The 15,286-nt window shown below is 40.5% G+C and overlaps 1 protein-coding gene across 3 annotated transcripts in view; it reads left to right on the top strand.

The window, feature by feature from the left end:
* The window catches only part of NXPE3 (neurexophilin and PC-esterase domain family member 3), a 54,220-nt gene extending 39,654 nt beyond the window's left edge, over positions 1–14,566 (top strand). For 2 of the 3 annotated variants that reach the window (XM_060098730.1, XM_060098731.1), the window contains 2 exons: positions 9,760–9,966; positions 13,114–14,566. In XM_060098730.1, coding sequence (XP_059954713.1) covers positions 9,760–9,966; positions 13,114–13,664 — 758 coding nt within the window. In that variant the 3' untranslated portion in view covers positions 13,665–14,566. The remainder of the gene's footprint in view (positions 1–9,759; positions 9,967–13,113) is intronic. The other variant, XM_060098732.1, reaches the window with a different exon arrangement.
* The last annotated feature ends 720 nt before the right edge of the window (positions 14,567–15,286 follow it).

Raw genomic sequence — 15,286 nt, forward strand, 5'->3', positions numbered from 1 at the left:
AACTCTGATAGTAAATATAATTAACATTTGAATGGAAATGGTAATTGTTTCCTGTGTGATATACCCATTTCTTTATGACCCTTATTTGACAGTAGACTCAGTAGCTGAGTCTCCAGACTTAACTGTGGTAAATATTGTGACTTCAAAATCACTTTTAATTTCCATTCCAGTAAATGTTTTCTTTGGGCCCCAGGTGTCTGCTCAGGAGCTCTCTGGCCTGTGCAGCCTTGATGTGATGATACAGTGAGAAGCTTTGGGCAAGGTGTGGTGACATGGTAAAGCCACACTTGGTAGCATGTTGAGAAATTGCTTTTGAATAAGCCAAGCAAGTGTTTACCCTAACCCTCATTTTTCTTTGATAATCACATTGGCCAAAAGAGCATTTACAATTCTGTTTACTTTTCAATTTAGACCCTGAACCTGCAAAGCATTAGCAGATACCTAAGAAAAAAGATTAAGTATGCACTGTTAAATAGGGTATCTTCTTTGAAGGGAGTAAAACCAAAGTAATTTTGTTTCTTTTTTTAACATCTTTATTGGAGTATAATTGCTTTACAACAGTGTGTTAGTTTCTGCTTTATAACAAAGTGAATCAGCTATACATATACATATATCCCCATATCTCCTCCCTCTTGCATCCTCCTCCCACCCTCCCTATCCCACCCCTCTAGGTGGTCACAAAGCACGGAGCTTATCTCCCTGTTTCCCACTAGCTATCTGTTTTACATTTGGTTGTGTATATATGTCCATACCACTCTCTCACTTTGTCTCAGCTTACTCTTCCCCCTCCCAGTGTCCACAAGTCCATTCTCTGCGTCTGCATCTTTATTCCTGTCCTGCCCCTAGGTTCTTCAGAACCATTATTTTTATTTTTATTTTTAGAATCCATATATATGTGTTAGGATACAGTATTTGTTTTTCTCTTTCTGACTTACTTCACTCCGTATGACAGACTCTAGGTCCATCTACCTCACTACAAATAACTCAATTTTGTTTCTTTATATGGCTGAGTAATATTCCATTGTATATATGTGCCACGTCTTCTTTATCCATTCATCTGTCGATGGACACTTAGGTTGCTTCCATGTCCTGATGATTGTAAATAGAGCTGCAATGAACATTCTGGTACATGACCCTTTTTGAATTATGGTTCTCTCAGGGTATATGCCCAGTAGTGGGATTGCTGGGTCACATGGTAGTTCAATTTTTAGTTTTTTAAGGAACCTCCCTACTGTTCTCCATAGTGGCTGTATCAATTTACATTCCCACCGACAGTGCAAGAGGGTTCCCTTTTCTCCACACCCTCTCCAGCATTTATTGTTTGTAGATTTTTTGATGATGGCCATTCTCACTGGTGTGAGGTGATACCTCCCTGCAGTTTTGATTTGCATTTCTCTAATGATTAGTGATGTTGAGCATTCTTTCATGTGTTTGTTGGCAATCTGTATACCTTCTTTGGAAAAATGTCTATTTAGGCCTTCTGACAAATTTTTGATTGGGTTTTTTGTTTTTTTAATATTGAGCTGCATGAGCTGTTTATATATTTTAGAGATTAATCTTTTGTCAGTTGTTTCATTTGCAAATATTTTCTCCCATTCAGAGGGCTGTCTTTTCGTCTTGTTTATAGTTTTCTTTGCTGTGCAAAAGCTTTGAAGTTTCATTAGGTCCCACTTGTTTATTTTTGTTTTTATTTCCATTTCTCTAGGATGTGGGTCAAAAAGGATCTTGCTGTGATTTATGTCACAGAGTGTTCTGCCTATGTTTTCCTCTAAGAGTTTTATAGTGTCTGGCCTTACATTTAGGTCTTTAATCCATTTTGAGTTTATTTTTGTGTATGGTGTTAGGGAGTGTTCTAATTTCATTCTTTTACATATAGCTGTCCAGTTTTCCCAGCACCACTTATTGAAGAGGCTGTCTTTTCTCCTTTGTATATTTTTGCCTCCTTTATCAAAAATAAGGTGACCATATGTGCATGGGTTTATCTCTGGACTTTATATCCTGTTCCGCTGATCTATATTTCTGTTTTTGTGCCAGTATCATACTGTCTAGATTACTGTAGCTTTGTAGTATAGTCTGAAGTCAGGGAGCCTGATTCCTCCAGCTCCATTTTTCTTTGTCAGGATTGCTTTGGCTATTCAGAGTCTTTTGTGTTTCCATACAAATTGTGAAATTTTTTGTTCTAGTTCTGTGAAAAATGCCAGTCGTAGTTTGATAGGGATTGCATTGAATCTGTAGATTGCTTTTGGTAGTAGTCATTTTCACAATATTGATTCTTCCAATCCAAGAACATGGTATATCTCTCCATCTATTTGTATCATCTTTCATTTCTTTCATCAGTGTCTTATAGTTTTCTGCATACAGGTCTTTTGTCTCCTTAGGTAGGTTTATTCCTAGATATTTTATTCTTTTTGTTGCAGTTGTAAATGGGAATGTTTCCTTAATTTCTCTTGCAGATTTTTCATCCTTAGTATATAGGAATGAAAGGGATTTCTGTGCATTAATTTTGTATCCTGCTACTTTAGCAAATTCATTGATTAGCTCTAGTCATTTTTTGGTAGCATTTTTAGGATTCTCTATGAATAGTATCATGTAATCTGCAAATAGGGACAGCTTTACTTCTTCTTTTCTGATTCGGATTCCTTTTATTCCTTTTTCTTCTCTGATTGCTGGGGCTAAAAATTCCAAAACTATGTTGAATAATAGTGGTGAGAGTGGACAACCTTGTCTTGTTCCTGATCTTCGTGGAAATGGTTTCATTTTTTTCACCATTGAGAAGGATGTTAGCTGTGGGTTTGTCATATATGACCTTTATTATGTTGAGGTAAGTTCCCTCTATGCCTACTTTCTGGAGGGTTTTTATCATAAATGGGTGTTGAATTTTTTTTTTTTAAGATGTTGGGGGAAGGAGTTTAGGAATTTATTCATTTATTTTTTTGCTGTGTTGGGTCTTCGTTTCTGTGCGAGGGCGTTCTCTAGTTGGGGCAAGTGGGGGCCACCCTTCATCGTGGTGCATAGGCCTCTCACTATTGCGGCCTCTCTTGCTGCAGAGCACAGGCTCCAGATGCGCAGGCTCAGTAGTTTTGGCTCATGGGCCTAGTTGCTCTGTGGCATGTGGGATCCTCCCCGAACAGGGCTTGAACCTGTGTCCCCTGCATTAGCAGGCAGATTCTCAACCACTGCGCCACCAGGGAAGCCCATGGGTGTTGAATTTTGCCCAAAGCATTTTCTGCATCTGTCGAGATGATCATATGGTTTTTCTCCTTCAATTTGTTAATATGGTTTATCACATTGATTGATTGATTGATTGATTGATTGATTTTGGCTGCATTGGGTGTTTATTGCTGGGCATGGGCTTTCTCTTGTGATGAGTGGGGGCTACTCTTCATTGTGGTGTGGGGGCTTCTCATTGCAGTGACTTCTCTTGTTGCAGAGCATGGGCTCTAGGTGTGTGGGCTTCAGTAGTTGTGGCACGCAGGCTCAATAGTTGTGGCTCGCAGGCTCTAGAGTGCAGGCTCAGTAGTTGTGATGCACGGGCTTAGTTGCTCCATGGCATATGGGATCTTCCTGGACCAGGGCTCGAACCTGTGTCCCCTGCATTGGCAGGCCGATTCTTAACCACTGCACCACCAGGGAAGTCCCTATCACATTGACTGATTTGCGTATATTGAAGAATCCTTGCATAGAATGAGTTTGGGAGTGTTCCTCCCTCTGCTATATTTTGGAAGAGTTTGAGAAGGATAGGTATTAGCTCTTCTCTAAATGTTTGATAGAATTCACCTGTGTAGCCATCTCGTCCTGGGCTTTTGTTTGTTGGAAGATTTTAATCACAGTCTCAATTTCAGTGCTTGTGATTGGTCTGTTTATATTTTCTATTTCTTCCTGGTTCAGTCTCAGAAGGTTGTGCTTTTTTAAGAATTTGTCCATTTCTTCCAGGTTGTCCATTTTATTGGCATAGAGTTGCTTGTAGTTATCTCTCATGATCCTTTGTATTTCTGCAATGTCAGTTGTTACTTCTCCTTTTTCAGTCCTAATTCTGTTGATTTGAGTCTTCTCCCTTTTTTTCTTGATGAGTCTGGCTAATGGTTTATCAATTTTGTTTATCTTCTCAAAGAACCAGGTTTTAGTTTTACTGATCTTTGCTATTCTTTCCTTCATATCTTTTTCATTTTTTTCTGATCTGATCTTTATGGTTTCTTTCCTTCTGCTAACTTGGTTTTTTTTTTTTTTCCTGCTTTCTCTAATTGCTTTATGTGTAAAGTTAGGTTGTGTACTTGAGTTGTTTCTTATTTCTTGAGGTAGGATTGTATTGCTATAAACTTCCCTCTTAGAACTGCTTTTGCTACATCCCATAGGTTTTGGGTCGTCGTGTTTTCATTGTCATTTGTTTCTAGGTATTTTTTGATTTCCTCTTTGATTTCTTCAGTGATCTCTTGGTTATTAAGTTGTGTACTGTTTAGGCTCCATGTGTTTGTATTTTTTACAGATTTTTTTCTGTAATTGATATGTAGTCTGATAGCGTTGTGGTCAGAAAAGATACTTGGTACGATTTCAATTTTCTTAAATTTACCAAGGCTTGATTTGTGAGCCAAGATAGGATATGTCCTGGAGAATGTTCTATTAGCACTTGAGAAGAAAGTGTATTCTGTTGTTTTTGGATGGAATGTCCTATATATATCAATTAAGTCCATCTCGTTTAATGTATCATTTAAAGCTTGTGTTTCCTTATTTATTTTCATTTTGGATAATCTGTCCATTGGTGAAAGTGGAGTGTTAAACTCCCCTACTATGATTGTGTTACTGTCGCTTTCCCCTTTTATGGCTGTTAGCATTTGCCTTATGTATTGAGGTGCTCCTATGTTGGGTGCATACATATTTACAATTGTTATATCTTCTTCTTGGTTTGACACCTTGATTATTATGTAGTGTCCTTCTTTGTCTCTTGTAATAGTCTTTATTTTAAAGTCTATTTTGTCTGACAGGAGAATTGCTACTCCAACTTTCTTTTTATTTCCGTTTACATGGAATATCTTTTTCCATCCCCTCACTTTCATTCTGTATGTGTCCCTAGGTCTGAAGTGGGTCTCTTTTAGACAGCATATATACAGGTCTTGTTTCTGTATCCATTGAGCCACTTCTATTTGTTTTGGTTGGAGCATTTAATCCATTTACATTTAAGGTAATTATCAATATATATATATTTCTATTACCATTGTCTTAATTGTCTTGGGTTTGTTATTGTAGGTCTTTTCCTTGTCTTTTGTTTCCTGCCTAGAGAAGTTCCTTTAGCGTTTGTTGTAAAGCTGGTTTGGCGGTGCTGAATTTTCTTAGCTTTTGCTTGTTTGTAAAGGTTTTAATTTCTCTGTCGAATCTGAATGAGATCCTTGCTGGGTAGAGTAATCTTGGTTGTAGGTTTTTCCCTTACATCACTTTAAGTATGTCCTGCCACTCCCTTCTGCCTTGCAGAGTTTCTGCTGCAAGATCAGCTATTAACCTTATGGGGATTCCCTTGTACGTTATTTGTTGTTTTTCCCTTGCTGCTTTAAATATTTTTTCTTTGTATATAATTTTTGATAGTTTGACTAATATGCATCTTGGCATGTTTCTCCTTGGATTTATCCTGTATGGGACTCTCTGTGCTTCCTGGACTTGATCGACTATTTCCTTTCCCATATTAGGGAATTTTTTAACTATAATCTCTTCAGATATTTTCTCATACCCTTTCTTTTTCTCTTCTTCTTCTGGGACCCCTATATTTCGAATGTTGGTGTGTTTACTGTTGTCCCAGAGGTCTCTGAGACTGTCCTCAATTCTTTTCATTCTTTTTTCTTTATTCTGCTCTGCAGTAGTTATTTCCACTATTTTATCTTCCAAGTCCCTTATCTGTTCTCCTGTCTCAGTTATTCTGTTGATCCCTTCTAGAGAATTTTAAATTTCATTTATTGTGTTGTTCATCATTGTTTATTTGCTCTTTAGTTCTTCTAGGTCCTTGTTAAACCTTTCTTGAAATTTCTCCATTCTATTTCCAGGATTTTGGATCATCTTTACTATCATTACTCTCAATTCTTCTTCAGGTAGACTGACTATTTCCTCTTCGTTTGTTTGGTCTGGTGGGTTTTTAGCTTGCTCCTTCATCTGCTGTGTGTTTGTCTGTCTTCTCATTTTGCCTAACTTACTCTGTTTGGGGTCTCCTTTTCGCAGGCTGCGAGTTCATAGTTCCCGTTGTTTTTGGTGTCTGCCCGCAGTGGGTAAGATTGGTTCAGTACATTGTGTAGGCTTCCTGGTGGAGGGGACTAGTGCCTGTATTCTGGTGGTTGAAGCTGGATCTTATGTTTCTCGTGGGCAGGGCTATGTCTGGTGGTGTGTTTTGGGGTGTCTGTGACCTTATGATTTTAGGCAGCCTCTCTGCTAATGGGTGGGGTTGTTTTCCTGTCTTGCTAGTTGTTTGGCATAGGGTGTCCAGCACTGTGGCTTGCTGGTCGTTGAGTGGAGCTGGGTCTTAGCGTTGAGATGGAGATCTCTGGGAGAGCTCTCAGTGACTGATATTATGTGGGGCTGGGAGGTCTCTGGTGGACCAATGTCCTGAACTTGGCTCTCCCACCTCAGAGGCTCAGGCCTGACACCTGGCTGGAGCACTGAGAATCTGTGAGCCACATGGCTCAGGAGAAAAGGGAGAAAAAAAGAAAGAAAAAGAAAGAAAGAGAGAGAGAGAGAGAGAGAGAGAGGGAGAGGGAGAGGGAAAGAGAGAGAGAGAAGGAGGGAGGGAGGGAGAGAGAGAGGGAGAGAGAGAGGGAGAGAGAGAGAAAGAAAAAAAATTAAAATAAAAAATTAAAAAGTAATTATTAAAAATAAAATAATTAAAAAGTAATAAAAAAAGAAAAAGAAAGAGAGAAAGAAGAGAGCAACCAAACCAAAAAAATAAATCCACCAATGATGATAAGCGCTAAAAATTATACTCAAAAAAAAAAAAGAAACAAAAAAAGGACAGACAGAACTCCAGGACAAATGGTAAAAGCAAAGCTATACAGGCAAAATCACACAAAGAAGCATACACATACACACTCACAAAAAGAGAAAAAAAGAAAAAAATATATAACTATATATTAAAAAAGAAAGAGGAAGAGAGCAATCAAATCAATAAACAAATCTACCAGTGATAATAATCTCTAAATACTTAACTAAGATAAACATAAAGGCAGAAACAAATTAGATGCAGAAAGCAAACCCCAAGTCTACAGTTGCTCCCGGAGTCCACCACCTCAATTTTGGGATGACTTGTTGTCTGTTCAGGTATTCCAGAGATGCAGGGTTCATCAAGTTGATTGTGGAGATTTAATCCGCTGCCCCTGAGGCTGCTGGGAGAGATTTCCGTTTCTCTTCTTTGTTCACACAGCTCCTGGGGTCCAGCTTTGGATTTGGCCCCACCTGTGCGTGTAGGTCACCTGAGGGCGTCTGTTCTTCGCTCAGACAGGACAAGGTTAAAGGAGCAGCTGATTAGGGGGCTCTGGCTCACTCAGGCCTGGGGGAGGGAGGGTTACAGAATGCGGGGCAAGCCTGAGGCGGTAGAGGCTGGCGTGACATTGCACCAGCCTGAGGTGTGTCGTGTGTTCTCCTGGGGAAGTTGTCCCTGGGTCACGGGACCCTGGCAGTGATGGGCTGCACAGGCTCCCAGGAGGGGAGGTGTAGATAGTGACCTGTGCTTGCAAATAGGCTTCTTGGTGGCAGCGGCAGCAGTCTTAGTGTTTCATGCCCATCTCTGGGGTCCGCGGTGATAGCCATGGCTCACGACCGTCTCTGGAGCTTGTTTAGGTGGTGCTCTGAATCCCCTCTCCTCGTGCACCCCAAACAATGGTCTCTTGCCTCTTAGGCAGTTCTAGACTTTTTCCTGGACTCCCTTCTGGCTAGCCGTGGTGCACTAGCCCGCTTCAGGCTGTGTTCAGGCAGCCAAGCCCAGTCCTCTCCCTGGGATCCAACCTCTGAAGCCCGAGCCTCAGCTCCCAGCCCCCGCCCGCCCCCGCGGGTGAGCAGAGAAGCCTCTCGGGCTGGTGAGTGCTGGTCGGCACCGATCCTCTGTGCAGGAATCTCTCCGCTTTGCCCTCCGCACCCCTGTTGCTGCGCTCTCCTCCGCGGCTCCGAAGCTTTCCCCCCTCCGCCACCCGCAGTTTCCGCCCGCGAAGGGGCTTCCTAGTGTGTGGAAACCTTTCCTCCTTCACAGCTCCCTCCCACTGGTGCAGGTCCCGTCCCTGTTCTTTTGCCTCTGTTTTTTCTTTTTTCTTTTGCCTTACCCAGGTACGTGGGGAGTTTCTTCCCTTTTGGGAGGTCTGAGGTCTTCTGCTAGCGTTCAGTAGGTGTTCTGTAGGAGTTGTTCCACGTGTAGATGTATTTCTGATGTATTTGTGGGGAGGAAGGTGATCTCCGCATCTTACTCCTCCGCCATCTTGAAGGTCTCCTTCCAAAATAATTTTTAGTATAGAGAAAATATCAAGAAGTCAAAGCTGAAAATAGTCACAAATAGGAGACTCATTTAAATTTAAATTTAAATTTAAATTTCTGAGCATTTGGATTTTAAATTGTGGTTTAACAGGTGAGACTATAAAATTACTGGATTATGATCAAGATTTCAACTTTGGGCTGTGTAAGGGAGTGATATAAAATGATTGGTGGTTTTTTGAAGATTGCAGGTTTGAATAATAAGTGTTAGAAACGAATAAATGTACTCTTTCAGGGAAAAAGCCGAAAAGAAATATATCTATTAGCATCTCTTTTTGAGAGGCGATGTAACACAGTGGTTAAGAGCATGGGCTTGGGGGCTCACCGGCTTGGATTAGATCCTGGCTTTGCTACATACTAGCTCTGGATCAAGTTGCTTAAATGTTTTGAAAGGTAGGGATAATAGGACCTACCTTAAAGGGTTATTGTGAGAATCCCATGAGATAATAAATTTAATTGCTCAGAACAGTGCCTGGTGCAGAGTAAACCTGCAAGAAATATTAGGCATCCCCGTTGAAGCATGTAAAGCGTGCCATTTTTGCAGTGGCAGAAAGGTGTTGACTTTCTCTGTGAAAGGTATCCCGGCACTTGTGTTATCACGTGTAGCTAGGCTACAACCATGAGTACACACTGCTGATGCAATTTTAATATTGTTCATTGTGCATAAAGACTTCTGAAACTTTTGTGTTGTGGGCAGTAAATCTTTAGAATGTGTGTCATTGGTTTGTTTTCTGTATTCAGTGGTGGTTTTCCGAGTTAATATTTGATTGTAGGACCCATGGATTGAAACTTTTCTTTTTAATGGACTGAGAAACAGTGTGGACTAATATTATTATGCATATGTAAAATATGAATTTAAATTTTTACTTGCCTCACAGGCATTTGGATGAGAAGTTCTTCTCCTGTTCTGGGATAATGCTGGACAATGCTTAGATCTACACATTTCCTTGGTTTTGGCCTGCCTTTATTTTTGGCTTTGAGAAAAACATGCATAATCAGAGGGAATGATCAACGTCCCCTTTCCCTTTTGAGGGTGTCCACAAACACCCTCACACCCGCTTCAGATCTTCCTATTTTTGTGCAAAGGAGAACTTTTTGTAGGAGGGGGAAAGTCTGGGATTTCTTTGAGATGTGATGGCAGGAAATGTTATCCGTAGCCAGCAAGCTAACAAACATAGGGGCATAATTGTGTTTCTTGGAACATTTTTTAGGTATGGTTTTTTGGAGGAGAATTTCAGAATATCTTTTTTTTTTTTTTTTTTTTTTTTCCAGAAACCAACAACCTAGAACTATCTCAAGGCTTAGGAACTTTTCCTTCTGGCTATTATTACAAAAATCAGTGGAGGCCCAGAAAGTTTAAGATGCGCCAGTTTAATGACCCTGACAACATTACAGAATGCTTACAGAGAAAAGTGGTGTATTTATTTGGTGACTCGACAATCAGGCAATGGTTTGAATACCTCACTTCATTTGTTCCAGGTTGGTACTTTGCTTTTTGTTTCATAACTCTTTCCCACACATACAACATTCAGCTTTGAAATAAGCAGACCCAGTCTGGTGCCTGAAGAAAGGCATCAGGTGAGGAAGCAGTTATTTCTCTGTAGGACTGAAGAGGTGTCCTAACCTTGGAGAGATGACTGATAGTTTCTGATCAATGGTGGGGCTGTGACGCATCGATGAAAGCACTGGCTGCTTGTTGAAGTTCATACCACTCATGAGCTGTGTGACCCTGGACGAGTCATCTACTTCTCAGGGCTTCACTTCTCCAAGTGTGAGCTGCGGCATCAGGACACTGTCACCTCCCAAGTGTCTTTCACTTCTAGCATTCTGGGCTGTGAGATAGAAGTGAACATTTCCAGTTGTTTCTCTTCTAGTTCTGTTTGGTCCAACTCCAAGTTTATCACAGCTTTAAGTGGAAGGAGGCAGCGAAACTGTCGTGCATTTTAATGCATCCATGCGGCAGAGCCATCCCTGCTCACCCCTTGGGCCGTCCATTGGTGTGACTCTGAGGTGGAGCTGCCTCCCAGCAAGGGAGATTCTGGTCAGTCCCAGTCTTCTTAGCTTCTTGGTCTCCCTGCTGGGCTCTGGGGCAGCTCTCCAGACTTGGAATAAAACCCCACTCATGGGAGGGCCATCCCTTATTCACAGTGGGCCTTTTCCTCTTCCTGGAAGTGGTGTGGATGGAGCGAGGAGGGATGGATTCGGGGCAGCGGGACTAAAGGCCCTGCTTAGAGTTTAGAGAGCTGATGAACAGTTCTGTGGGAACTGGGTTTTTTTTGTTTGTTTGTGTGCTTTTAATTTTTTTTTTAAACTTTTTATGTTTGGAATATAGCCGATGAACAATGTTGTGATAGTTTCAGGTGTACCGCAAAGTGACCCTGCCATACATATACGTGTATCCATTCTCCCCCAAACTCCCTTTCCATCCAGGCTGCCACATCACATTGAGCAGAGGGAACTGTTTTTGATGGCTGTTTATGGACAGGACTTTTCATAAAGCAAATTCCCACAGTTGGGAGTGGTTGTGTGTGATGTTTTTCTTTTTTCTCTTTTATTTACTATATCAACTTAGTTTCAAATTTAATTTTTAGAAGGAAGGAAAGGAGGAAGTAGATATGACCCCCCAAAATAGAAAGTTAATTCCATTTTTGATTTGCTTGCTTTTTTATTGAAACAGACACAGCAGAGTTCTAGTTGATGAAGCGTAAGTTAAAAAGCAGGAGAATGGAAATCATTTGTATGGCATGATGCTAGGCACAGTTCAGTGTTGACCAGCCAGGGCCCTCCAGGAGCCTGTAGTTGCTTGATTCTTTTCTTTTTTTTTGAATAGATTTATTTTATTTATTTTTGGGTGCGTTGTGTCTTCCGTTCCTGCGCGTGGGCTTCCTCTAGTTGCGGTGAGTGGGGACAACTCTTTGTTGAAGTGTGAGGGCTTCTCATTGTGGTGGCTTCTCTTGTTGCAGAGCACAGGCTCTAGGCACACGGGCTTCAGTCGTCGTGGCACACGGGCTTCGGTAGTTGTGCTCATGGGCTCTATAGCACAGACTCAGTAGTTGTGGTGCACAGGCTTAGTTGCTCTGCGGCATGTGGGATCTTCCCAGACCAGGGCTCGAACCCGTGTCCCCTGCATTGGTAGGCGGATTCCTAACCACTGTGCCACCAGGGAAGCCCCAGTTGCTTGATTCTTAAGTTCTAATGACGTAGCTTGGTATTTCCTTTCATAGCAATGATCACATTGCGTGTCTTGGGCATTTTCCACCCCACCCTTTGCAGACAGATTTTTACCCGATAAAGCCTTGTGTTGGGCTTGATCTTAATCAAAAGAAAGAATGGTTAATTGAGCTTTTATTCAATTTAAGTGGGGCCACATGCTAAGTAGTAATGAATTAGGTATGAGAATCTAGAAGAGGAGCCTGGGAACTCATGGAGAAAAAAGTGAAACCTTGACTTTAACCCTTAAGAGTAAATAATGTGGGACAATTATAGTTTGATGGTACTTCTTCAGAATTGACTGTAAACTCCTTGAGGGCAAGGACTGTGACTTACCCATCTGAGCATTGCTGGCTTTTTTTTTTTTAAGCTGGGAAACTATTCTAATTTATTTTATTATTTTTTTATTTGATTTTTTTTTTTTTTTTTCTTTTTGGCCGTGCCATGAGGGATCTTAATTCCCTGACCAGGGATTGAACCCATGCCCCCTGCAGTGGAAGTGTGGAGTCTTAACCACTGGACTGCCAGCGAAGTCCTGCATTGCTGGCTTATAGCACAATAGTGCTGGCACGGAATAGGTGCTTAGGAAATGTGAATTCAGTTTGGCTGCCAAGGGTTACTTAATCTGGTCTGTGTAATGCACTTACAGGAATATTTAGGGATATGAGACAGACCCTCTTTCCTCATGGGGTGAATGTTCAGTGATGAATTGTACAGCCTTTTTGAGGAGTAATAAGGGAGAATAATCATTGATTCCTGGGACCTTCAGAGGAGCAGGACTTGGAAACACAACTTAGATAAAGTAGAGGGAGAGAAGGGAATTCTAACTTGTGCTGCTGTGTTTGTTATGACAGAGAGAGAGAAGTTTTCTAAGACATAAACAGGATTTTCCATCCATAGGGTGAAATTGAAAGTCAAAAGAAGCATGGTTGCTTCTTTCTTTTGCTTATTTCAAAAAGAGCTATTTGGTTACTATTATGTGTTTGTAAAAAAGCAGAAGTTATATAGTTCTTGACCTGGAAGAAATAATATTGGTCTGTTAGAACAGTAATGTGTAAATGCCAAATCAATGTTTAGATATTCAACAGTCAGTGCAAACAGGAAGATTTCTTGGCCTAATAATTAGAGGTAAACAGGTTATTTTGCTTCTCATGTCTAGAATCAATTGCTGATGGTATTACTTGTAATGTCATGCTTATGGAGTTATTTAAGTAATAAATATGTTAAAATATAAAGGTCCATTGAAGCCAAGGGGGCCAAGGTGAAGTGAAATAGGTGTGTTTCCTTTACATTTGTTTTGTACCTTTTTGTTGTTTTATTTTAAAAAATTGTTCTTTGAAGCCACTAAGTAAAGAATAATCAAAATATATCGCTTGGTTTAAACATTCTTATGAATTTGAGTTTTACTTGTTTCAGACTTAGTGGAGTTTAACTTGGGTAGCCCCAAGAATGTGGGTCCCTTCCTCGCGGTGGACCAGAAACACAACATCCTGCTCAAATACCGCTGCCACGGTCCACCGATCCGCTTCACGACCGTCTTTAGCAATGACCTCCGTTATGTGGCGAATGAGCTGAATGGCATCGTGGGAGGGAAGAACACAGTGGTTGCCATAGCTGTGTGGTCTCATTTCAGCACGTTCCCCTTGGAAGTGTATATCCGGCGGCTCAGGAACATCCGTCGAGCCGTGGTCCAGCTCTTGGATCGAAGCCCTAAGACTGTGGTAGTCATCCGGACAGCCAACGCCCAAGAACTGGGACCTGAAGTGAGCCTTTTCAACAGCGACTGGTATAACTTTCAGCTGGACACCATCCTTCGGAAGATGTTCTCAGGAGTTGGGGTATATCTTGTTGATGCCTGGGAGATGACCCTGGCCCATTATCTGCCCCACAAGCTACATCCAGATGAAGTTATTGTGAAGAACCAACTGGACATGTTCTTGTCCTTTGTGTGCCCCTTGGAGAGCTAGTCTGCCCTGCAGGGGACTGGAGGAATCACATTCAGTGACCTTCTCTATCACCTGCACTACGGAAAGTTTATGGGTGGCCCTATGGAGAGATGGCTGCCATTGATATGTATTTAAAATTTTGAAAAAGAGCTGGACTTTATATAATGACTTGTAAGGAGCTTAGAAAATGCAGATTACGTTTATATCTACCTATAGGATTTTTTCCCATCTTGACTTATCCATGGGGGAACGATTATTAACAGCATTTACACACTATATTGGCCTTGTAACCAAAGATACTAATGAGTGTGTTTGAACTAGCTTCTCCTGGGAGGGGAGGGGATACTGTGCTAAAAAGTGTGAAAAATGTTGTGACCTAAGTGGAAGGGACAAGTTTGGTTGGCAGTGGAGTGTTTGTATCTTGTCTGGTAAAGGAAATTGAGCACATCTACATGAAAAGCGTAATTGGTACATCTTCAGTGGGAAGTGAATTAACCCCAAGGCTTGTAGTCAGTGGCTCCTGTAACATACTGAAGACTGCTGTGTCTTAGAAGTTTATCTTGATGATCCAGTTTTTTCTGGATTATTTGAAAAGGCCAGTGTCCTTGGTCAGAACTTTCTAATGAGAATATTTACAGTGTCCGGCTTTTATCTAGAAAAGAAGCAAAAGGGAAATATGAAAGCAGTATATATAAAATCTGTGCATTGAATTGATATTTGCATTGGGTAATTGCTACTTATCTGATTCAGCTAAATTTTACAGGATGAATACTTATTCTAAAATAACCACTTTTGGATCTGGAAGGGGAAAATCTATAAAGGAAAATTTATTTTTGTGTTCTGAAGTTTGAGGGTTTTAAGAATTGACTTTTATGTAAAGATTGCTATTGTTTGTTATAAAGTTGTGGAAATTATTTCATCAATTTTGAGTATTTCTTTTTTGGTTGTTATTTTGAATTGCATACCCAAATTAGAAATTAAAATCTAATTAAAAATTAAATTTAGATATTGAAATCTGTGACGGGTTGATTTGGGCATAAGGTACACACATTCTGTCATGCTTGGAAGTAAAAGGTGCTGTTCCTATTGGCTCTCTTAAAATAATTGAATTATCAATTTTACTTGATTGTCTTTACCTTTTTAATTTTAAATAAGTTTAAATTAATTTGTGCCATTTTAGTAGGTGCTCTTTTCTTTTTGAGCTACAATATAGTTTTGTTTATCCCTAAATGAACATGTGAAGAAACTGGGGAGGCTTTAGAGATGAAGACAGATGCCTAAATCATGAAAAAATACACCCTTAGAAGAATGGGTCAAAGAATCTGGGTTTTTAACTTAAAACAGAGAGTTTAAGATCTTTCTTTCCTAGCCTTGAGGGCCACCTTCAAGTTTATAAAATAAATAAATATGATTTTAAATTATTTTCTGAGTCTGAAGTGGAACAGGTAGTTAAATATATTAAGATGGCTTAATTTTAATGGACTTTAGAGTGTCTAAGGATCACTTGGAATTTTTTTAAATAAAATTAATTAATTTTTTTTGGCTGCATAGGGCCTTCATTGCTGCGTGCGAGTTTTCTCTTGTTGCGGTGAGCGGTGGCTACTCTTTGTTGCGGTGCGTGGGCTTCTCACTGTGGTGGCTTC

Source organism: Mesoplodon densirostris, chromosome 5, assembly GCF_025265405.1.
Source record: "Mesoplodon densirostris isolate mMesDen1 chromosome 5, mMesDen1 primary haplotype, whole genome shotgun sequence".
Taxonomy (NCBI): Eukaryota; Metazoa; Chordata; class Mammalia; order Artiodactyla; family Ziphiidae; genus Mesoplodon; species Mesoplodon densirostris.